General features: G+C 41.5%; 1 protein-coding gene across 1 annotated transcript; it reads right to left on the bottom strand.

Moving 5' to 3' along the window:
- Positions 1-1,420: 1,420 nt before the first annotated feature.
- Positions 1,421-18,659, bottom strand: LOC113011337 (artemin-like). Its single transcript, XM_026150824.1, has 5 exons — positions 18,199-18,659; positions 17,281-17,597; positions 5,401-5,462; positions 2,868-3,078; positions 1,421-2,545 (listed from the first exon to the last, which is right to left on the bottom strand). Exons 2-5 carry the CDS (start codon positions 17,405-17,407, stop codon positions 2,046-2,048), a joined length of 900 nt encoding a protein of 299 aa, XP_026006609.1. The 5' UTR covers positions 17,408-17,597; positions 18,199-18,659; the 3' UTR covers positions 1,421-2,045.
- Positions 18,660-22,940: the final 4,281 nt, after the last annotated feature.

Below are 22,940 nucleotides of genomic sequence, written 5' to 3'. Positions count from 1 at the left end.
TTAAAATAAAGAAGAAGAAAAAAACACTGTTCCCCTCACCTGTGTGAGCTCAGGTGCTTACTGGATGTGTTATTTGGTCTGTGCAGATAAATAAAGGCAGCGAAATCACCGGTTTTGCCTGTTCTGCTCAATAAAGAACAATAAGTTTTAGCAGACATCACCAGCTGGCAGCAGACAGGTGGCAGGACAGCAAGTTCCTCTCGCGTCAAAACGAGCATTGCAGTTCGCTTTAGATTCTAGTCCAGCAGGTGGCGCTACAGGATAATTCATCGGCAAATTAAGTTGTGGTGTTAGTTCACACCAGTAACTGTTGCACAGATAACTGGACAGAATAGTCTGAATAATAGGTGTACTAACATGATGTATATTATAAAAAAAACTTTATTCCCTTAGGATAATAACATACAAAAATAAAGGAAGCTTTATAATCATCATAATAACAATAATAATAATAATAATAATAAGGACAGAGCGACATAGTGAGAGTATGAATGAGAACTAAAAATCACCTTCAAGGTCTTGTCGTCTAGATTAGGGATGCACGAGTTCTAAAATTCTGGGTCGGTAACAATTTAACTGATAGCTGGTAAAAAAAAAATCAAACAAAGTTATTGCATTGTAAAACATAACTTTCAGTTCATATCTTAGAGCATTTAGTCAGCACAAAATTGCTGGGACTGATAGGACACAAAACATGGCCACTGGTAAGTATGTTACTTGGTCAAAGGCTGATGTCAGTCATCAAGGCTGGGGTTATTCTGAAGACACATCGAGAAACTGTCTGAAGTTGAGTGTTTGGCTCACAAGGATTAGTTGTTCATACAATAACCTCAGTATTTAGTGTTTAAAACAGAGCATCCACCAATGTAACAGCAAAGGAAAACCATAATTGATCCTCTTCACTACACACTGTACATACAATGCAGTATGTATTAAAGTTTAAATGACTATTTCCAGCACAAAGGTGACCACAAACACAGATATCTCACCAGACTCAATTATGTTAGATGCTCTCAAAGTAAACAAAATTCAATATTTATCAGTTCTTCCACATTGTTTCAATGTTGGTCCATTTTTGCCCAATATCTGTTAGTCTGGGATGAAAAGTAAATAAGAATTTGACCTCTTGGATATTGTTTTGCTCAATAGAAAAAAATATCAATAACCAGATTTTAGAAATCCAATCTACTTCTGCCTAGAAGAAACTGTTTAGCCAAAGTTTGACTTTCTGTGCTGGGTAAGTGTGAAAATCAGCATCTGGAAAAGAAAAAAAATGTACTGTATGCGAGCACAAGTAACTGTCGACATGAAAAGTGAATCTTGGCAATAAATAGATATTATCTACAATAGAGTTCATAAAAACAGCTCTCATATGAAGCCATAATAAATAAATAATAATTTATCCAAAATAAATATACTTTACTTTTATACAGTAATACATGAAGATGCATGGCATCCATCTGGCTGAGTTCACCTGAACATAGAGAAGACACAATGTAATGTCCCTGTCTGTGTGCGGGAAGAGAACGAATCTTGTGGAAACACCTGTTCTCACCGAGCATGAATGGTCTGAATGGAAACAAAGCGTCCTTTAACTGTAAATTTTCTTTACATCGCTTGAGCTTCAGCCTTCAGGTCTCGCCCAAATGAAATCAAACACATGAAGAAGGTCTCTGTGTATAATAACCAGGCTTTAGTATCCTGCATTAATTACCGGTTATTCAGTTAAAAAGAATTCACCCTTTAATGAGGGAACAGTATCCAGACTGGGCTTCCCTAATGACCTCCCCCTCAGTCTCTTGATTTTGACCTTGGCCCTTAATGTCCAGCTGCGGCCAGCCCACTTCCTTCTCAGCAGGAAATGTATCAGGGAGGCAAACAAGTGGCCTCTTTTTCTTCTTCTTTTCTGTTTCTGTGTGAGACAGTGCCCCCATATGGCCAAATCCTAAACACGGGGCCTCACACACACACAGACACACACACTATCCAGCCAGAGGCTCTTCAGCTTTATCCATCCTGGGCACTTATCTGTTTGTACTCATCATTCAGCCCATGCACATGCAGCTGGCGGCAGAGAGCGATTGGATGGTTCTCCACGTGGTCTTGGCATCCATGAACGATACTGGCTCATAGCGGTCGGGGCGGCAGCAGGGGTGGCTGCTGACCTTGCGGGCGGTGCGTCGAGGCAGCGAGCCATTCTCCAGCAGTGCTTTCAGTGCTAGGTCATAGTTTGTTCTTTCGGCCTGGCAGGAGCCTACACAGAACTTAAAAAGGACGATTTCATCCGAATCAAATCCCAGTCCTAGATCCCGAACCCTCATCTCTTTCTTCTCCACACGGCAGTGCCTGCTGCTCTGCTTCGGGTGTCCGTTTCTCCCCTTACCCTTTCTGTTCCTTGTTTCTGTCTCTTCTTCCTTTTCTTTCTTCTTCTTCTTTTTCTTCGATGATCCCTTGGGCTGAGGTTCTGTGGGATCAGAGGAGCGTGGTGATCGTCCTACCCAGCGACTGCTGGGATGGTCATCCACCTCATCCATTACAAAAGGGTCTGAAAGAGAAGGAAAGAAAGGAAATGGTAGGCTGGGAGTGAACACCAGTTTACAGAATTATGAGCAGTGGGGTATATTTCTTAAGTAATCTACAATCTCACGTCTGCATTTTAATATAAAATGACTTCACGTGTAAGTGTATTGTAAGGCCTGAGACACAAAGCAGGCTCAGACTTCTCTCAACCATCTTTCCATTCTAGTACTGCTCAGTAAAGCTTATGTGCTATGACTTATATAGTAAATGGACTGCACATGTATATATAGAGAGAGCTTTTTAGCGTTATCAGTCACTCAAAAACACTTTCCAAAGAGCTTCAGTACCATAAAGAGGGTGCCAAGTAGAGTAAGGGTCACTGTCTTCTTTCTGTTCCTTATCCTCCACCATTTCAGGCAGCGTCACAGGAAGCTGTCTCTCCTCCTGGTTTCCCAGCAGGCCCACAGTGTGGCCTGAGTCTGATCCCACACCAGCACCACCTTTCATATGAGCTCCTTCCACCAGAGGCAGCAAAGCAATGAGCACCCACAGCAGCACCTAAGAAGACAGAGTATGTCAGCTGGTTCTTATTTGATATATATTCTCTTTCAAACACATAAAAAGATTTCCCTAAAATGTGTTATGTATAGTTAATAAAGTCCTCCGCTCTGGTCAGCTGGTTGTTGTGTTTGCAGGGAAAATGTGCCCTCTGGTGGACAAACTATGCAAGGTGAACCCTCATAACATGGTTGAAGGTTCTTCTTCCAGCTGTTATTTACAGTTTAATTTTCATTTGTCAGTCAATATAAATACCGATACCAATAGATTGATAATAATATCAACTTACAGACAATTCGGCTCTAATTGTCAGTACCCTCAGTACCTCTGAAAGTAAACGTCCCACACATTCTCCATAGGGATTTTGAGCCAGAATGTTGAGACTATCCAAAGCAGACCGAAACAATGACTGTGCTCCTGTAAACCACGAATCTGTTTTATCAACCTTATTTCAACAAAAAACATTTTTAATGGTGATGGCGTGGAAAAGAACTACTCCATCCACAATCATAAAAGTGACATCTCTGCTTGTGGAAGCCGCTGTTACCGTGGAAATGTTTAAACCAGGTGTGGAGAACTCCTGCGGGTTTTAGATCTCACCCTGGGTCAACACACCTGAATCAAACGACTAGTTCATTACCAGGCCTCTGGAGAACTTCAAGAAATGTTGAAGAGGTAATGAAGCCATTTAAATCAGCTGTGTTGGATCAAGGACACATCTAAAACCTGCAGGACACTGGCCATTGAGAGCTGGAGTTTCCCCACCCCTGGTTTAAACCGTGTCAACATCAGGTCACGCAAAACTTCAGAAACAGTGTGAGTGGTGATTTTTTTTTAAAAAAAGGATCAAAACACTGTATAATTTAGATGTGTAGGCTGTACACCATCTATCTTAACCAAATCCCACAGCTTTTCCATTAACATTGAAAATTCTCCTACCCTTCCCTCCCCTCAGGTTAAGAGTTTGGGTGTCATACTTGATAATACGCTTTCATTCCAGTCTCACATTAATTACATAACCCGGTCTGCTTACTTCCACTTACGTAATATTAACCGACTCCGTCCCTTCCTCACTTCCCATGCTGCTACCATCCTTTTCCATAGTCTTATTACGTCCCGTATTGATTACTGTAATTTCCGTCCTATTTGGTCTCCCTAAAAGGTCCCTTCATAAACTCCAACTTCTTCAAAATTCTGCAGCTCGGGTCATAACTAGCTCATATTACTCCAGTTCTTCAGCAGCTTCACTGGTTGCCTGTAGAAGCCAGGATAAATTTTAAAATCTTACTTCTTACATACAAGTGTATCCATAAATCTGCTCCTTCATATTTGTGTGACCTGCTCCATATCACCACTGCTTCCCGCCTTCTCAGATCATCATCTGCTATTCATCTTACTGTTCCACCCTCACACCTTATCACTATGGGGAACAGAGCCTTCAGTCGCTCTGCTCCTCGGCTCTGGAGCTCTCTTCCTCCTGCACTAAGAAATATTGAGCTGGTTGGCATGCATCCATCTATCTATCTATCTATCTATCTATCTATCTATCTATCTATCTATCTATCTATCTATCTATCTATCTATCTATCTATCTATCTATCTATCTATCTATCTATCTATCTATCTATCTATCTATCTATCTATCTATCTATCTATCTATCTATCTATCTATAACAGTTCTTTAATGTAGATTGTATAAGACATATTAAGACATATTAAGGTAAGTAGAGTAGTTCTAAGGTTTCTAAGGCAGCGAGTTTTCAGAGAAGTGTAATTACAAACAAATATCAGTTAACACCAGAGGAATAATTTGCCTAACCACAAAACTCAGCTGACGGGGAGCTTTACAGATATAAAACTGATAAAGATAATAAGATTCTACTCAGAAGAGCTTCTAAAACACACAGGTTTTTAATAAGCCCCTCAAAAGAGCTGCAGCGGCAGCTTTGTCTCAAGCCTGTTTCATCTTCAGTGATATTTAAGTCAAATAACTGTGCTTTATTTCCGCCTTGGATCAAGCTCCGTCCGCTGGCTTATCATTTAGCACCGAAAGCTTCGGTGCTGACAGGGCTTCATGAAAAGCTCATTTCTGAGTCTGGTGGGGATGGATTTCATTAACAATTTATACACACACATAACTCTTCCTCTGGTTTATAGTGGTCTGCACAGTCAAACTGAAAACTTATAAGGTGAGCTTATATGTACAGAGGAGGATTTCATTTAAGTGAGTTTGAAAAAGATGGAGAACAGAAAGGAGGTGAAGAGAAAAACAGGCAGAAGTTGGAGGAGAGGTAAGTATGAGTGTGCTTGCTGCAGACAAACCTTGCCCTTTGCAGAAGTAACGTCTTGTCTATCCGCCCTCCGAATCCTCCATCTGGTCCCACCTGGAAAGAAAGAGAGGGACAGAGGAATTTAAGAACAAGAACAAGGCTTCAACTTTCCTCCTCCTAGAACTCCTTTGAAAAGGATAACATAAACTAAAGGGACAACATGCGGGCGATATGGTGTGTATACATTCACAATTGTCCAGATACTGTAAAAGAAAACAGGCCCATGGGCCCCTGAGCAAGCCGACATGTCACATAAATCACGTCCTCAGTACATGAGGACAATGTTTTGGTTGCTGCTTCAGTAAGAGACTAGTGTATGCTGCCAGTTACTGTGGCTAGTGTTGGCTTGTCTGTTCATACATCCATGCAAACAACCCCAGTCCGGCAACAAAAGCCAGTATCTGCAATTTACTTGTCAAAGGCATTCTTTAGGGTTATTCCTGTGGCAGAGGTACAAGCAGGGGGAACCAGGCATGGCAAGAGCACTTCACGGAGGTCCCAGACAAAAACCACAGAGATGCAGGACAGGTGATAAGAAGTGTCACGGATGCAGATGTTTATATATAGTACGTGCTGTGTGGAGGATTGTGCTGGCTGCGGAGCGCCTGCAACATGAGGTCATCAGGTTAAACTGTGGCCTCCCAAAAGGGGAACTCAAAGAAGATCAGACTATCACAAAGTTGTAGGTGTTTCTTCTTTATATTGCTTTAGTACTTAAGAAAAACATCTTTAAAATGCTCAACAAAGGCAGCCGGACACCAAAACAGTGGCTCACACTGCTTGGAAGCTTTAAAGGTAACCAGTTCACAGGTTAAGTGAATAATTTGATTAGCTGGTGTTTGGACTGGGAACATGCATGTATGAACTATAATATATATATATATATATATATATATACACACCTCAGCTGCCACTCTGAAAGTCCAGTGGAGCATCTTGGAATCAATTTCTTTGTCCAAATATTAGACCAGAACCCAAATATATCGTGAGCGTTGATTGAGATTGAGTGTTCATCCTTGATCTCAGAAACAGCCATCAACAACACTGTGTAATCACAAGGTCCATTAGTAGCCATTCTGGAGCGTTTGATCATATTACAGGATCTTCGTCAGCAGGTGCCCATTTATCAAGGAATTGTTTATGTTCAAATTTCAGGAACATTTTGTCCACATTAGATAAATGATGATGAATGGAAAAACAAGGAACTATATTAACCTCCTAAGACCCGAACTCTTCCACGACATGAATTTTTAATTTCTCTTTGATATTTGGGCTTATTGGGACCTGATGAATGTAAAAACAAAGAATTACCAGATTTTTTTTAACCTTATTTTTGTTTTTAAGAAAAATAAGCGCCACATATGAGGATATTTGTTTAAAATTTTGATAGAACAGTAGCAGTATAATGTCCTCGTGAGTGGATATCAGGCCCATGTAGAGACAAATTGAGTATTTTAGTCTAAATAACCCAAAATGTGATGTCCACAGGTCCTAGGAGGTTAATTAGCATAAAAAAATGCAGGTATGATTGATTTTTGATTACATTTCAATTAATATTGAGGTTGGATCGAGATTTCTGTATATTCCAAGGCTAGTGTTAAAAACATGAGGTAATTGGGGTTAGAAATGTGATGTAATCTGGGTTAAAAACATGAGGTAATCAATGTTAAAAAATATGATGTAATCAAGGTTAAAACATGAGGTAATTAAGGTTAAAAGCATGAGATAATCAGGTGATGCTTAGTCTACAAGATGCCAAATCAGGGATTTTTATTTAAAAGCCTAAAGACCAAACTTTCACTTTTCACTTTCATTTAGTCTTTGCCTTCTTTGTCTCTTTTGTATTTCTGCTTAAATTCATTTTTTCGCTTTGTGACTATTTGTAAATGAAATTTCCCCGCTTGCCTGCTAATAAATGAATTACTTCAGCGATGTATGCTTGACTTGTTTAAATGTGACACGAACATGTTTTTTTCTGAAACAGCACTCTGCCCACAATTACCTCCAACATCTTTGAAACCACATCTATCATCTCTGAGAGGCTTTGTGTAACTTTGGCACTGAACTACATACAGCAACACTGCACGCCCACTGTAGCGTATTCCAGCGTGTACCGTTCACGTCTCTATAGATCTCGCCGATATGCAGCGCACCATGTTTATTTAACAGTCACAAAGAAGTTCTGTCTGTGCAGTGAGATGGAAGACTGACAAAAGGTTATGGATCACAGGTCCTGATAAGACCTGTTGGTGCATTTATGCAATCCTGCTTGTTCCAGCTGTGGTGATCCAGTCCAGGCAAAGTGAGGTTACACACACTGAGGGTTGGGCGAGGGAACAAGAGGACATTGAGAGACAAACTGATCGTAACTCAGCCAGAAAAACAGACGCCGCCGCTGCGACATAAAGCCAAAGCGTTCCAACTCCTGGGCTCTGTATCTCCGACTGTCTCTGAGCTGATTTAGAAACTAACAGCAGTGTGAAGTGGGACACGGGGCTGCAGATCCTCACCGAGTCTCTGGAGAGGTGCCATTCTCAACCCCTAATGCCACAGCTGGGAGTGTTTAGCCCTTTTTAGATCAATGAGCTGGGAGTCTACATGGGCCTGTCTGCTGGTTCATTTCACGCCGGCTCTGTGGAGCTGTTTACAGCCCGACGCCTCCAGGCTTTTCAGAGATGGGTGGAGGAGTTGAGGGGTGGAGAGAGGGGGAAATAAAAAAGAGCACACCACTGAAGGTCCTGAAGAGCTGCAGACTGACACAAGCTTGCTGATATATACAGTATATGTGTGTGTGTGTTTAGACAGCTAAGCATATGTTTCTTCCTTGTTTGGCTGATTAAAGGCTTTGGTTTGTCCATCAGCCTGCATGTCTGCAGCAAAGAGTTCTTGTCACCTTCCATTTACGTTGTTGCTCCTCGGCGGTGCGGTTGTTGTTCACAGTTAGTTAAGTGGGCAACCTCTCCAAAAGCGAGAGCAACCCATGAAGACAGAGCCAGTTAATACTCGCGGAGCTTACAGGACTGGAGTGCATAGCTACTCCAAATGGTGTTTAAGTGCTTGCACAGGGTGGATGCGGACTGTGTTCTGGGAATATTTATTTAAGATATAAGAAAAGACACCAGCTTCTAGAAAAGAGGACCCAAGTGTAAAACTAACATCAGTTAACTGGACAGAATGCATGCTGAACTGAAGCAGGGAATAATTTGGGATAATTTGGGCCTTCATCTTACGAGCATCAAAACATACAAACCACAAAAGTGATGCAACACAGAAACATGCTTTTCTATTATATAAGAGTGCAATATGGGATTCATTTAGGGGAACACAGCATCTAAATTTTGTTTTTAAAAAAAGCAACTGTATAAGCTTAGTCAGTAAAATGTCTCTCTTTAGATTTCACTTTTCTGTCTGAAAGATAAAAGTTAATATAATATATATTATAAGATAATAAAACCCAAAGAATCATTTAGGCCCTCCTTCATCCTCATTTAAACATATTGTGCAGAATCTGCTGTTCTACTTGCTGAGTCATAATCGGCCTCATTAGTGACATACCTCACACATCTGTCACACATTTGTCTCAAACACTCTTTTTTCCCTGAACTTTTCTGCAGCTATACTGTACATTTGTAAGGCCGTATAAATATTACATTGATTTCCCGTCTATTACTCACCAAGATGTTTTTCTGATCAGTGATCTGTGGGTTCACTGTATACTATTACAGACCTGAGCGTTACTCACAGAGCCTCCATAAACCTCTCACTATTGTGAAGAAAGAAAAAAGCTCCAAGCTCTCTGGTGTTTAGTCTCCCCACAAAACCCAAACGCCGATAATAACTTCCTATTAGAGTCGCTCTCTCTTCTGCTGTGTGAACGCCGGTAAAATGTTCTGACCTCCAGCTTTAACCTGTCACTACCACGGTGCCTGATTGCAGGAGCGAGGAGAAAAACAAGAGTACAGTAAATCACTGCTGGCTCAATAAAAGACACCTGTAAGAGGAGAAAGAGGCTGAACACCAGGAGAGCCGCCTGATCACTACCAGACACCAAGAAATCTGGGGAGGTCCCCTCGAAAAGGTAGCATAATATCAGCTTGTGCCCCAAAGCTCCACAGATATATGCATCTAACCAGCGTGAACTTTACTTTAATCTTGCTTGTAACATGCTGTTGACAGGATTTTCAGGTTTTTTTTTTTTTCATTAATCTGCACAAAACAAAACACTCCAGGGCGTTAAACAGTAAAAACTTGTGTCTTCTGGGACAAATTTGTAATTTGGGGCTACGGCTTAAACTCAGACATTAACGTGCCATTCTCCTGACTCTCACCCTCTACCCTTTGTTTCTCATTTTCACCCTTCTTATTAAAAGTTCACGCACATTAAATGTATTTTGCTCTTGATAAGTGTCCTTTCTTCCCCTTTACGACTAAACCAATTTCACTCTTCAGCGGTTAACGACAGCATGTTTAAACTATGTGAGGGGGCCATGAAGTCAAAAGGAGAAAAGGCTAGGAGGAGGAGGAAGAGGAGGAGGAGCGATAAGGAGAATGAGATAATAATGAACAAACGAGTAAGGAGAATTAAAAATAGACAATGGGTTACTTTCCAGGGGAAAGAAAAATGAGAAAAAGATAATTGAACCACTGAATGGGAGAGGTCTGAAAGCAAAGATAAGCGCGAACACAAGGAAGGCAAGGGAATGACAAAATGAGAGTGCAGAAAGGGAGCGCAGACTGAAGCCCGGTCAGCCTGTAATCCCATAATCCCTGGCAGGCAGGCAGGATGTAATTGCTCGTTAGTGCCAGTTTCCACTCCTTGGCCTGTCACTGCTGGAAAACCACAGAACGGCGCTAAAATGAGAAACAGATAGCAGGTCCCATGCCTCGGTTCAGATAGGTCCCCCTGAAACACACACATGTGTGCACGTACAGTCTCTCCGCCTGTTGGTCTTTTCTTGTGATCCTTTCCCTGCCACAGAAACACGAACTATTTTTGTTAAATTTTCACAGTTCCCACACACGCACACATACTTGAGGCCACACAGAGGAGGCCGGGATAATCAGAGGTGTGGACACCGCAGTGCCTGGAAGAGGATGGTGAGGAGTGAATCCGTATGACCTCACCACATGTCTTCATCTTTATAACTGAGCGACAACATCTGAGCCCGTAGGTGTCTGACAGTCTTTCACACAGGTAACAGCTTTCAGATATGGGCGGCACAGTGGTTTAGCACCGCCACTTCACAGCTAGAAGATCCTGGGTTTGAATCTGCAGGTTGGAGTTTGTATGTTCTCCCTGTGCCTGCTTCCTCCAGCATCTTTTGGGTTAATTTATGATTCTAAATTGGCTGCATGTGTGACTGCGAGTGTGAATGTTTGTCTCTCCGTGGTAGCCCTTCAGCAGACGGGCAACCTGTACCAGGGTGTACTCTGCATTACATAGGTTCCAGCTCTCTGCAACCCTGAGCTGGACAAACAGAAGAAAATGGACGGTTTAGAGTCTATTGTTATTTAATGAAAGGATTTGATATACTTAAAAAGAGTAGCCTTTGGTGTATGTATGATTTCTGCAGCCCCAGCGACCAATCGGCTGCTATAGACAGTTTCTAATTTCAGTCCACCAGTAATTTTCTTTGATAGTTGATAGGCCTGCTTCCTACATTCATCACGTGGACAGAAGTCTTATCACATTATGTGTAAACAGGCAGCTGTTTGCTTACATATTTGCCACATGAACTTAAGAGATACTGCTAGAATGAGCTTTAATCTGGATCGAAAAGTAAAGAACGGAAAAGAAAATGCTTTACTCGAGCAGTTAAACACCACAACCTGGACCTCATTAGACATACCTATTGGAGTTAAACTTATTGGCTGCCTAATAGTAAACCTGAGTGATAAGTGATTTACTTCACTGACCCTGCAGCTTTCTCTGAGGCGAGGAAACTCCAGAGGAAAAAAAAGTGTTTAATGGTTTCTTGGTGGGATAAGTGGGATGAAGCACTTTTCATGGGGAGCAATGTGTTTGAAGTGGAACAGTTCTAGATTAACGCCCTCACACATTTAGGGTCAGGTTGCCAGAAAGAGTTATGGCAGACTGTCAAAGTGCTGGGATCATTGGGTCACAACAAGCACGGTAAAATGCATTTTTCTGCGGGTCATAAAAGTGTCATCCATGACCAGCGCGCTCACCTTGAGCGGCAGCCCTGATGGCTTTATTGCAACTGAGTTAGAGAGAGAGAGAGAGAACGCTGTCGTCGTTTGAATGGCCAAAGCCACCTGACTCCACGAATGGAAACATGTTCTCAATGAAGCAGAAAGCTGAGGCTGTAACAGAGCCAACGGAGAGGAAATGATCAGACGTATTGTATGACTAAGCAAGTAAAAATGTAAAGTGACCACATTGCAGCGGTGTGAAATTTCAGAAATGCAAATCAGACTCTTCCATTTGTTTTTACATGTCTTGCATGCCTTATATGGACCTTACTAATTACACCTTCTTTGAGAAATTCGTCATACAATGGGCGTTTGATGTTTCTGTTGATTGTATGTTTGCATAAATCTGTCAGTTACATTTCATTATGAGGGAAAAAAGCACATTGATTTTTTAAACTGGTTTAAAGCCTCCAAGAGCCAGAAGTATAGTAATACCTACTGAGGTGTTAGGAAAAAAAACAACAACAACAAAAAAAACCCCAATAATTTTATTATGTATCATCAGTGTTTGCAGATATCTGTATGTGCTGCAAAAAGGCTCTGAGATATGAGGTTTTGATCCATTATCATCTGCTGCTGCACATGTCCCAGTCTATGAATTATGGCGAATGTTGTCACATCCTACACTACTCAATATTTTTGTAGTGAAAAGGGATCAGACGTCAGCATGTGATGTGTAAAGGGTTCATTCGCAGTGACAAACCTTCAGAAAATGATCTGAAGGCTCGATAGTTCAGCTAAGCAACAGAGAGGTTATTTTAGCTTTTTTAAGCTAACTGCACTCAATAAAGCTTTTCATTTGCAAGTGGCGGGAACATGTCCAGCATTCACTCTTACTTTAGTTCAGTTTTGTTCTCATCATCTGAAGGAAATGTCTGCTACTTTAGAAGAAACTGTTTCAATGAATTCACCCTCTAGTTGCTAACTTTGCAGGACACAAACACAACTGAATCAATGCTAATGTTTCTCCAAATCTGTTGAGTATCGGGGCAACTGCTTTGTCGTTCACACAACTGGTTTCCCAGTCAGCTCAAAATAATCAATAATAGAGTAATTCAAAATCTATGTGATTTTTTCTGATAGCTTGTGTTTGACACTGCTTGTATCTGTTGCTAAATTTTAGATGTTAAAGTGGCGAATACCTTGCTAAAATTAGCAGGAGAGCTAGAAAAACACAAGCTTTCAGTAGGTTTCCGGTATAATGAGCATATAAACCTTCTAGATTTTTCCACATCAGCTGGAATTTAGTACCACCGCCTCTAGACAAGATTAAGTGTGCAGGGTCACTGGAAAGTTTAGCTATAGTGTAGTTATCGCTAATTATCCACACAGAATCCCACAATGCATCAGACCTGTAAGCGTCTCGTGACCCGATCAGGTAAATTAGACGGGACACCACCTTTCTCTGCGCACCGCCTGCTTTCCCATGAGTTAAAGACAGCAACAGCTGATGCGACACATCTGTGTCCTCACCGTCTCGCTTCCCTTCACTTTGCTTCTCACTAAAGCTGCTTCCCAGTGTCCCTGACCCTAATAACCCAAATTCCTGCCTGATTAAGTTGGTTTTAAAAGGAAGCCACACAGAGAGCCGTTGGTTGAGCCTCACCTTAAATGGGAACACATTTTAGCTATGCTGGAGCGATGATCGGAGGATAGGATTTCACTTTCCGGTGTTTGTGAGGACGGCAGCGCTTAAAAGGCCGCAGAAAGGACAGCGGGGGAGAACACAGAGGGATGGACAGGAATAGATAGAAAACACACATGCACACGCACACATGCATTTGTCATAAACTCCCCCCCCCCCCGCCAAAACACTGTAAAGCTTATATTTCCAGGAAAAACTGGCAGTGCAAATCACACACAAATGCACACACCCACACTGAAATTTCTTCTCCCATAATCCCCCCCCCCCCCCCCCCTGCACCCTTGCAACCTTTTCTTGTTCCAATCTCATGTTGTTATTTCTTCAAATTAAGCCCACACTGTGCCTGAGAATAGCTCTCAGAGAAGTGGTTATAAGTGACACACACTCCCTCTCTTTCTCTCTCTCTCTCACACATACACACGCATGTGCGCGCGCACACACACACGCACACACACGCACGCAGGTCATTATTAGTGTGACTTGGGTCTGGTTGAACCAGCGCTCTCCAAAGTGTTTCCGTGTCACCCTCTCCCACCCCAGACAGGCTGGCTCTAATGACCTGGCCTGATAGTTCAAAGCGGCCCTCAGACGCTATGATTAATGAATCTGACCTGCTAATTTCAGAAGAATACAGCTTATTGTATCAAAAAAGCGCTCTCAGAGACACAAACATGGCGCTGGGCTAGTTAACATTCTTCAGTATTCGGAGAAAAAGTTGTTTTAAGAGGAAGATTTTACGATAAGCACAAAGGTTAAGCTTTATGTTTCATCAGCGGCTCCAAACATATTAACTTTTGCTTTGTTCTAAATAATTTAAAGTGTTTGAACTTAAAAAAAAAGCCAAAGTGCTCGACAACAAGAAAACAATCCAAGATCACAGAAAGGAGTAATTCCCCCTGTGTAGTTACACGAGATTGTCCAGCGCTACAAAAGCAGGGACACAGAAAACAGAAGTAGCATGGGAAGCATTTGTCTGAAGGAATACATCTAACAAATTGAAATTCCTTTATGTCAGATCATGCCTCCTTCAATTTGCCCTGAAGGAATCACTGTGGTTCGCTGCGTACTCTAAGCACTTCCAGATTGAAGTTGCCCTGTGGCACCTCACGTTGCATAATCAATCTCTCTCCCTGCGCTCTCTCCATTAGTGCTGGGACAAAACAGCCAGAGTAACGTTACACACACCGAAGCAGAGGCGCAGACGAAGACAAGCCTCCCTGCGCAGAGCACGCATCCATCTTTTACTGACGGGTGTCCATTAATCTGGAAAGATTGTGGTCTGGTGTATTGCTTGAATGTTGCACTGCATCAGTATTGCTGTGAAATGAATCATATGCTTTAATCTGAAGTCAGTCAGATTAATGTGCTCAGTGAACAATGAGTAGGTTTCACTGTTTGTGATGGAAATCAGCTTTTCTATTCTTAAAAGCACAAGGCTTTATCTGCTTTTTAATCTCTCGTGTTGTCAATATGACTAATCCAGGAAATATACAGCCACACATTATCAGACGATTAGGCATAAAAGGTATTTGGTCACACTTTAATTACTTTGCGATCACGTTTCTTTTTAAATTCCCACGACAGACGTACAACGTGAGTTCTTATTTGGAGACACTTTTTAACCTTCGACTTGAAGGCATACAAAAAATTCGGATCATCTGATAGGTCAGTGGCTTGGTGAGTAAACTTTACTGATTAATTATTAATATTATCATTCTGTTAATTTTCACCAATTCGATCATTAATTTGATAACAAACAGTGTTACGTCATCCTCATGATGCCATTCTGAAGGTTAAACAAGAGTTCAGTTTTCTATCAGTCGTTCTAATCTGAGCAGCTCGATTTAAAGCACACATGCTGTAATGAAAGATTTATTTTCAAACAAAATGAACCTATGAGAAGCAGGATGTTCAGAATAACCTCTGTGCTCTGATGGATGCTGTTCTAATGATCAATATTTAGTAAATATTATTTATTTGTACTGAATTGTCGAGTTCTCATCTGCTTTAAAGTTAACAGGTTTTGCCTGGTGAGACAGATGTGTGATGTTAAAATTGTCAATATGATCAGTTTATAAGATTTATGGTTACTTTGTTTAAAGTCCCCCCGTAAAACAACTCTGCTCCAAACTTTGTGGGACTTTTTGTTTTTGTTTTAAACCTCCAGAAGTGACTGAATGTTCCCCCTACCTTCTGCTGTTTTCCTCACTTCATTCCACTTGATTGTCAGCAGAAGCAGAGGTTATGTTTTTTTTGGCAAATCTGAGAGATGCAATCTTGCTTTAAAGGAAAAAAAAAGATATGAGTGTTTTTATCCTCAATATGTCCCAGAATATTAAATTAAACACACCACGTAATAACTGAGGTATCAGGCCCTGCGGATGAAGGCTTAGTGAGTAATAAAACCAGAGGGGAAGACAAATAGTGTCACAGCGGATCCAAGTCTATCAACGAGGATGCTTTTATTTAAATTAACTCGTGTTTTAGTTTTGATTATAAGTGTTTAAGTGGCTCCTCTGCGACCCCGGCTGGCGTCAGATTAAGAAAGAGTTAACACCGTAACACCAACAAACGGCACGCTAACTCTTGCAAAGCCACATGCCAGTTAAAACAAGCCAGACCACACATCAGCAGGCTGCTGGAAAAGAGAGCATGCCGGCCGGCTGTACCTGACCCTCAGCGGGGCCACTGACCCCCATGACCTTTGACTGGAGGAAGTGAAAGCTGTGGCAGCGTGACGGGCGAGTGTGAGATGCCTGAAGCCGAGGCCATACCCTCAGGTTCCTCCTGAGAACAAACTGGAGATTTTGAAACAATCCAGAGTAAAGTAAAAACAAGGCCGCTTCAATGGCATGACAAGTTTTCACAGGCTTTACAGAAATTCAGCGGGCGACGCCTGCTGGGGACGTGCGACAAGTCTCAGGTGATGCCAAAGCGCCTGGACACACAGAGATTCATCGAGAAAAATCGAGAAAACACTGCTGACTCTCTCAGTGGCTCTGAACATCAGAGGCCTGCCTCCCTCCAAATGGGCCTCATGTGTGAGTGTGTGTGAGAGAGACATTGTATGTATATGACTGTGTGAGTCACAGGGTCATTGAGTCAGAGTGTAAGCATGAAAGTTCATGTACAAATGTGTGAGTCAGTTAGCCATAATCACGTTTTTGAGCAGACAAATCTTGACATTTCAGGAGGGAAATCACCGGATGCTGAAAGTCTGAATGCAAGGAACGAGAAGAATACAGATTAAAGTTGAAATAGATCCCGAAACAGTAACAGAGCGGTAAAGCCAGAGTGATCAACACAAAATACCCTGAATGTCACAACACCTGAAGCTTAAAGACTTCATCTGGCCATGATCCCCTCAAAGCCTCTGGAAAGGAGGAGAACACACGCAGCTGTAAGTCTCTCTCTCTCTCTCTGTTTCTCTCTCTGTATGTGTGTAATCGGCACTTTGATATTTAGATTTGCAGCCCACCACAGAAGGGATCACACTGGAGGACTTCTGACTGCCACTGTCCTCTCTTTGAGAATACACACACACCTATAAAACCACAGTACCTTTGATTTATATTTTTCCGCAGTTCCGAGGCCCCCCTTCCCCTTCTGGCACCTTGTAAACACTTCTGACTATAACTCATATAACTTAACTTTATAAACACCACAGGAACAAACACATCCACTACCCTCCTACGAGACTGCGTTTCATTAATGCCCTCCCAATAAACAGTGAATGAAGCCCAGCTCTGAATCCAGGTCACAGTGATCCTAAGAGTCAGAGGAGTCCAAAGCAGCTGGCAGGTGCGTGCGGGGAGGTTTGAGAGCGGCTGAAGTGAAAGCAAATCAAACATCAAACGATCATTTCAGTGTTGTCACAGCAAACACGAAGACAAGAGGCCCCGGTCTGCTTTTACAGCAAGCATAAAGATATTAGCACCATCACTCTAAACCGCTGTGACAAAGTCTTAAATCACTTCTCGAGCAACTTTGCACGGACCCTGAATGGCGCCTTACCAGCTGTCCTGCGCGCGTCCTGCTCCGCACCGCAGAGGACAGGGAAGCCGCTTCTTCTTCTTCTCCTTCTTCCGCGCTGGGTGCAGCAGCTCATGTTTTTGGCAATCCATACGCTACGATGCGTCATGTTTTGTAACGTGCTGTCACGGCTTGCAAATGTTCAGAGCAGACCGTCTGCTCCGGTGCTGAAGCAGACATAAAGAATCCATCTAAAAACGTCTCAGCTTCAAGGCAAGAAGCGCCTCCTCCTCCTTTATGTGGGGCCAAAAATGCTTTTTTTTCTATGGCCGGAGTCCTTCTTGTAGAGCCTCAGCACCCTGAACAAGAACAGAGACAGTGGATGGTAAATACACAGTAATAACCAGTGAGTTAAGTTAGTTCATTGTGTTTTATATGGCTCTCAAGTCTGACTGAACTATGAATTAAATATAACCAAAGGATGGGGCAGTTTCCCATCTTTTTGTTACCATTATTTTGTTACTCTGTATTATTTGTGATGAAAAAAAATCAACATTTTTTAAACTTCAAGATATTTGTTTCTACAAGCCCTCTCAAAAATATCTGAAGCTGTCTAAAGGAAACGATATTCTGGTCTGAAATACGAGACCGAATGACTTGTCAAGAAAGACATTTTGCAGGCGGTTACATCTACCCAGGACGAAGAAAATAAAACTCTACAGCTAACTGGTGTTGGCAGGTTACTGCCTATATAAAATCTAATTAGCGGGGAGTTTGTTTGCGGTGACACAAACAATTCAACACGGAGAAAGAGAAAGCGAGGAGAGTCGGTCAAACAGTCAGAAGTGCATGAAATGTTTGCCCTCAATCTGCTTCTTGTACTACGTCTCCGCTGACACGTCAAACCAGCGTTTAATGAAAAGAAGCCAGTTTTTCCAGGCATGACTCTCCGCTTCTTACCTCTAGTAACCTGTTCGGTCTTGTCTCCAAACAGCTCTTATGGTTAATGACTAAATAAGTTTTCAAAGCACGATTTGCGTCTCTTTTACGACAAAACGTCCGGGAATAGACTGTGCGGTCACGGTTTGGTTAAAAAAATCACATGGAAAGCCCTTTTGTCTTCTTTTTGTGGATCTGTTGGCTTGATTGATTTGATTTGATTTGAAATTTGAAGTTAAAACGGAGAAAACCTCTCCTCTGTCGGTCAAAATAAAAAGAAAAAAGTCCATGCGTCACGCATTTACGCAGCGTCTCCAAAAAGCGCATATCTTGTTTTTTCTCTTGGTAAAAGCTATTCTACTCTGGACTCAGGTATCCATTTATCAGAGCTGTGTCCTCTCCACAAATGTACTACGCGGCTACTTTACAATGTCTACAATAGGCTGCTGGACTGGAGGCTATGCGTAAAAACAGCGCGCCGCTCCCCCTGTCAGAGACTTTGTGAAACTGGAGCGCAGTGGCGGCTGCACAAAGTGTTCTGAGTTTTGTTCCTCATCTGCATGGCTCAGATGTCTTTTTGTTCCTGCGCTGGGAGCAGGGAGGGAGGGAGGGAGAGTGGGGGAGACTGTCATATGGGATGGACACGGAGCGTTTCTAGAAAACTGTTCCAGTGGAAGATTCTTGGCCTTCATTGTTTACACACCGGGACTGATAAATGTCGAGAATTTCAGTATATCCCACGTGAATGCGCACACTGAGACATGCATAGGTGAGTTGTGATCCATTTGGGACCCCAAATGACGGTCGGCCCGAAAGACTTTGGCCCTGCACTATTTCTGCATCCCTTCATGTTGGGTCCTTTCCCTGACCCTTTGTGCCTCTGTAGTCTTCTGTCATCTTTCCATGCACACATGCACCCACGGGACGTCATTATGTACACACACTCACTCATGCCCTCAGATGTTAAATGTCCTACCCTGGCCTGGGCTTGTTATTTGAAGGATGGGCATGTGACAGTCCCCAGACCCCTGATCACTGCAATCCAAATCAAGCACCTTTCCCACTCCTTCTCCATCCTATAGGGTTTATCCCATTCTTCTCTGTTACCCCACTCCACCCACCCACCCACATTCACACGAAAAGGCCCTCAAGCAGAGGCACTCCCTGCAGGGCAAACACTGAGGCCCGCTGAGCACAAAGACTGGGTAAATAGCTGTCCTCTGCAGGCCCACTCTGCTGAGGCAGAGACAAATGCAGGGAGGTTCCCTGGTCTATGCCAAAGTACTATTAATAGTAGCAACCAACAAGGCAACAAAGCGCACAGCTGAGGTGCCTGACATGCAGGAATGTACCATCAGATAAGAAAGATGAGCTCAGCAACAACAGGAGAAAAGGTAGACCCGCCAGGATCATAAAATTCTGGAATATTTGGGACTTACTGATGAATCAAAGATGTCAAAACAAGTGTTTAGAGATGTCAAAACTGAACTTTGTTTGATTCCTTCAATATGCCTGAAGCAGTTTTCACACATATCATCTCTATCTGCCAAATTATGTAAGTTTCCCTCCTTGGTAGAGCCAGGCACCACTTCAAATGAGGCCGCAAGCAGGTGGCAGTTTGAGCAGAGGGCACGACAAATCCAAGTGTGTCTAACGAGTGTGTCCACATCATCCATCATTGTGAGCTATGGCGATGAACTTGTTCAGTATTGTTAAAGGGAATTACAGCATGACACTGTTTGTACACCTACAGTTAAACCCCATGCAAGCAAAACACACACATTTCCAGGCCATACAAACACAAACACACACTGGATTACTGCAGACCTCCTCCTTCTCCTCCTGTCTGGCAAGCCATAACGTGGCCACTGTTGTGGTTTTAATGGAATTTTTCATTTCCTATGTAACAGTATAAAACTGAATTTACGAGGACGATATTTTTTTTTATATCAAAATGTTTCTGGTGTGTCAAGTGAACCCAGAACATTTGCTGACCAAACATGCAGTCGCGTCCTTTTGGGACGAGCTGCTGGGTCCACTCACATTCAGGACCAGATGTGCGAAGCCAAAAAGTGATTGCATGTATTTGAACTACCGCAAATGGCTTGTTGACCTATAATTTCAAGCCATTTTGAGCAAGAAAGATCATTCCGATTACAAGGTAACAGCTGGAATAAATATTTGGCGACATCAATTTCATATACCCTTTATTTATGCAGGTAAAATAAGTGTCATTGACATTAAAATGTCTTTTTTTAAGAGAGATCTGGCCGAGAGGGAAGCAGAAATTGCAACTAACAGTTCTATCGAGGTATTGGACTGGATTGATTGTAATGTAGGTTATAGAGATACTTGCAAAACAGGTCATTTCTTTATTAGTGTGAATGCTTGAAAAGCATTCACAGTATTGTTCTTCTAATCTTTATTATTATATTTAGTGTGAATGCTTGAAAAGCATTCACAGTATTGTTATTCTAATCTTTATTATTATTATTTTTTCCTATTCCGTACGTTTTTCGCCGACTATCTCCTTCAAAACCGTTCAACTTAGAAAAACCATTCAAACACCATTAGATTCCTCTTCTTTTGGAATGGTGTGCTTCTATTTTTCTCATTTTTAACATTTATATTTTTAATTTTATTTAACTTTTTTCAACAAAAATTTCCCATGTATTTCAATGGGGAGACCCTTCAAATTCTCATTCAATTCACTCATTTTTAAACTCTTACTACTTCCACATACGTTGACATAGAGCCACCATTCAAACTTTAAAACGAAGACAAGATATTCAACTATTCAACTTGTATTTATCTTTTCAATATCTATTATACTTTTTCTTCAGTTCCAGTTTAAGTTTCATGATGTTTTTTCACCCATTTCAGAGTTTATAATGGGTGTGTATGGGACGGAATGTTGGGGCTAGAGTGAGACAGCTCAACTGCTAGAGTGAGAGGAGCAAAAAAATTAATCTTAAAATATTTTTTAAAACTGCTGCTGTGTCCGCAGCGTTTGCTCTACAGGTATGATTTTACCATCAAAACGTAGCCATGGCTGTCCTCTTTCATCCAATGTGTTTACTATTGTCCTAGGTGTTATGGTTCTTTCATAAATGTCACCAATGCACAGCCTCCTCCCTCCAACTCTTCCATAGACTCCAATGTTAAAATGTCTCAGAAGGTTCGTTTGAAAATCAGAAGAGCATGGTGTCTTTCCACTGTCACCACGTCCATATAATAAACTCCACAGGCATGAAAACTGAGAATTCAGTAGACTAGAAGCTGCTGTCACTCACGGTGAAAGAATTTTGTCAATACGACTTTTACTTTTCATTTGGGAACGATTTGTTTCGGCCTGACTTTTCTGTTCATTTTAAGCAGCAAAAGTGAGGTGCATGTCTGTGTACGTGTGTATGGAGCCATTGGGTGCGGTCACTATAGCAACCAGGCTCACACCTGCCTGCTTAACGAGCTCTGCCTGCCACTGTACCAAGATTCATCTTAAGCACTTCTCTTTCAACTGCTGCTGTGTCCACAGTGTTAAAGCCATCATTTTACCCTCAAAACGTCGCCATCGTTGTTCTTTTTCCAACATCTTGTCTTTCAAAGCTCAGAGATGTAAACTTTTTAAACTGTGTGGGTCCAAGTGGAGGGATCACATTTGAGTCATTCAGTGATTCAAAGAATATGACCTTTTAATATTCATTCAGATGTTTTCTGACTCTAAATGTTCTTTTCTCATTTCTTAGGGTTTTCTAATTTATATTTAAAACATTTTCAGTTTTTTTCCAACTCCTTCTTCTGTGTAACCTTCAGCTTTTAGCAGTTCAGCACCTTTGTTTTCAGGTTAAATTCGTTTTTTTTTTTTGTTTTTTTTAATCTCATTCAATATTTTTAACTCAAAATTCAGCAATTAATTCATTTCAGTGCATACATTCAGATTCAAGCATTCACACTGCAGTTTCTTCAGAAAATGCACTTTCTAGTTAGTGTGAATGCTTGAAAAGCATTCACAGTATTGTTATTCTAATCTTTATTATTATTATATTTTATTTTTCCGTACGTTTTTTGAAAGCCTACTCCTTCAAAACCGTTCAACTTAGAAAAACCATTCAAACATCGTTAGATTCCTATTATTTTGGACAACATTGCTTCTATTTTTCTCATTTTTAACATTTATATTTTTAATTTTATTCAACTTTATTCAACAAAAATTTCCCATGTATTTCAATGGGGAGACCCTTCAAATTCTCATTCAACTTACTCATTTTTAAACTCTTACTACTTCCACATACATTGACATAGAGCCACCATTCAAACTTTAAAACGAAGACAAGACATTCAACTATTCAACTTGTATTTATCTTTTCAATATCTATTATACTTTTTCTTCAGTTCCAGTTTAAGTTTCATGATGTTTTTTCACCCGTTTCAAAATTTATAATGGGTGTGTATGGGACGGAATGTTGGGGCTAGAGTGAGACAGCTCAACTGCTAGAGTGAGAGGAGCAAAAAAATTAATCTTAAAATCTTTTTTAAAACTGCTGCTGTGTCCGCAGCGTTTGCTCTACAGGTATGATTTTACCCTCAAAACGTAGCCATCGCTGTCCTCTTTCATCCAATGTGTTTACTATTGTCCTAGGTGTTATGGTTCTTTCATAAATGTCACCAATGCACAGCCTCCTCCCTCCAACTCTTCCATAGACTCTAATGTTAAAATGGCTCAGAAGGTTTGTTTGAAAATCAGAAGAGCATGGTGTCTTTCC

The sequence above is a fragment of the Astatotilapia calliptera genome, chromosome 18 (assembly GCF_900246225.1).
Source record: "Astatotilapia calliptera chromosome 18, fAstCal1.2, whole genome shotgun sequence".
Lineage (NCBI taxonomy): Eukaryota > Metazoa > Chordata > Actinopteri > Cichliformes > Cichlidae > Astatotilapia > Astatotilapia calliptera.
Note: the sequence above shows the minus strand (reverse complement) of the source record. Positions and strands in the feature narration are given on the sequence as shown.

Coding starts and splice junctions, on each gene's coding strand:
- LOC113011337 (XM_026150824.1), bottom strand. CDS start 17,407: ATGACGCATCGTAGCGTATGGATTGCCAAAAACATGAGCTGCTGCACC. Junction 3,079..5,400: donor TTACTTCTGCAAAGGGCAAG/GTTTGTCTGCAG, acceptor CTGTCTTCTTAG/GTGCTGCTGTGGGTGCTCAT. Junction 2,546..2,867: donor TACTTGGCACCCTCTTTATG/GTACTGAAGCTC, acceptor CTTCTCTTTCAG/ACCCTTTTGTAATGGATGAG.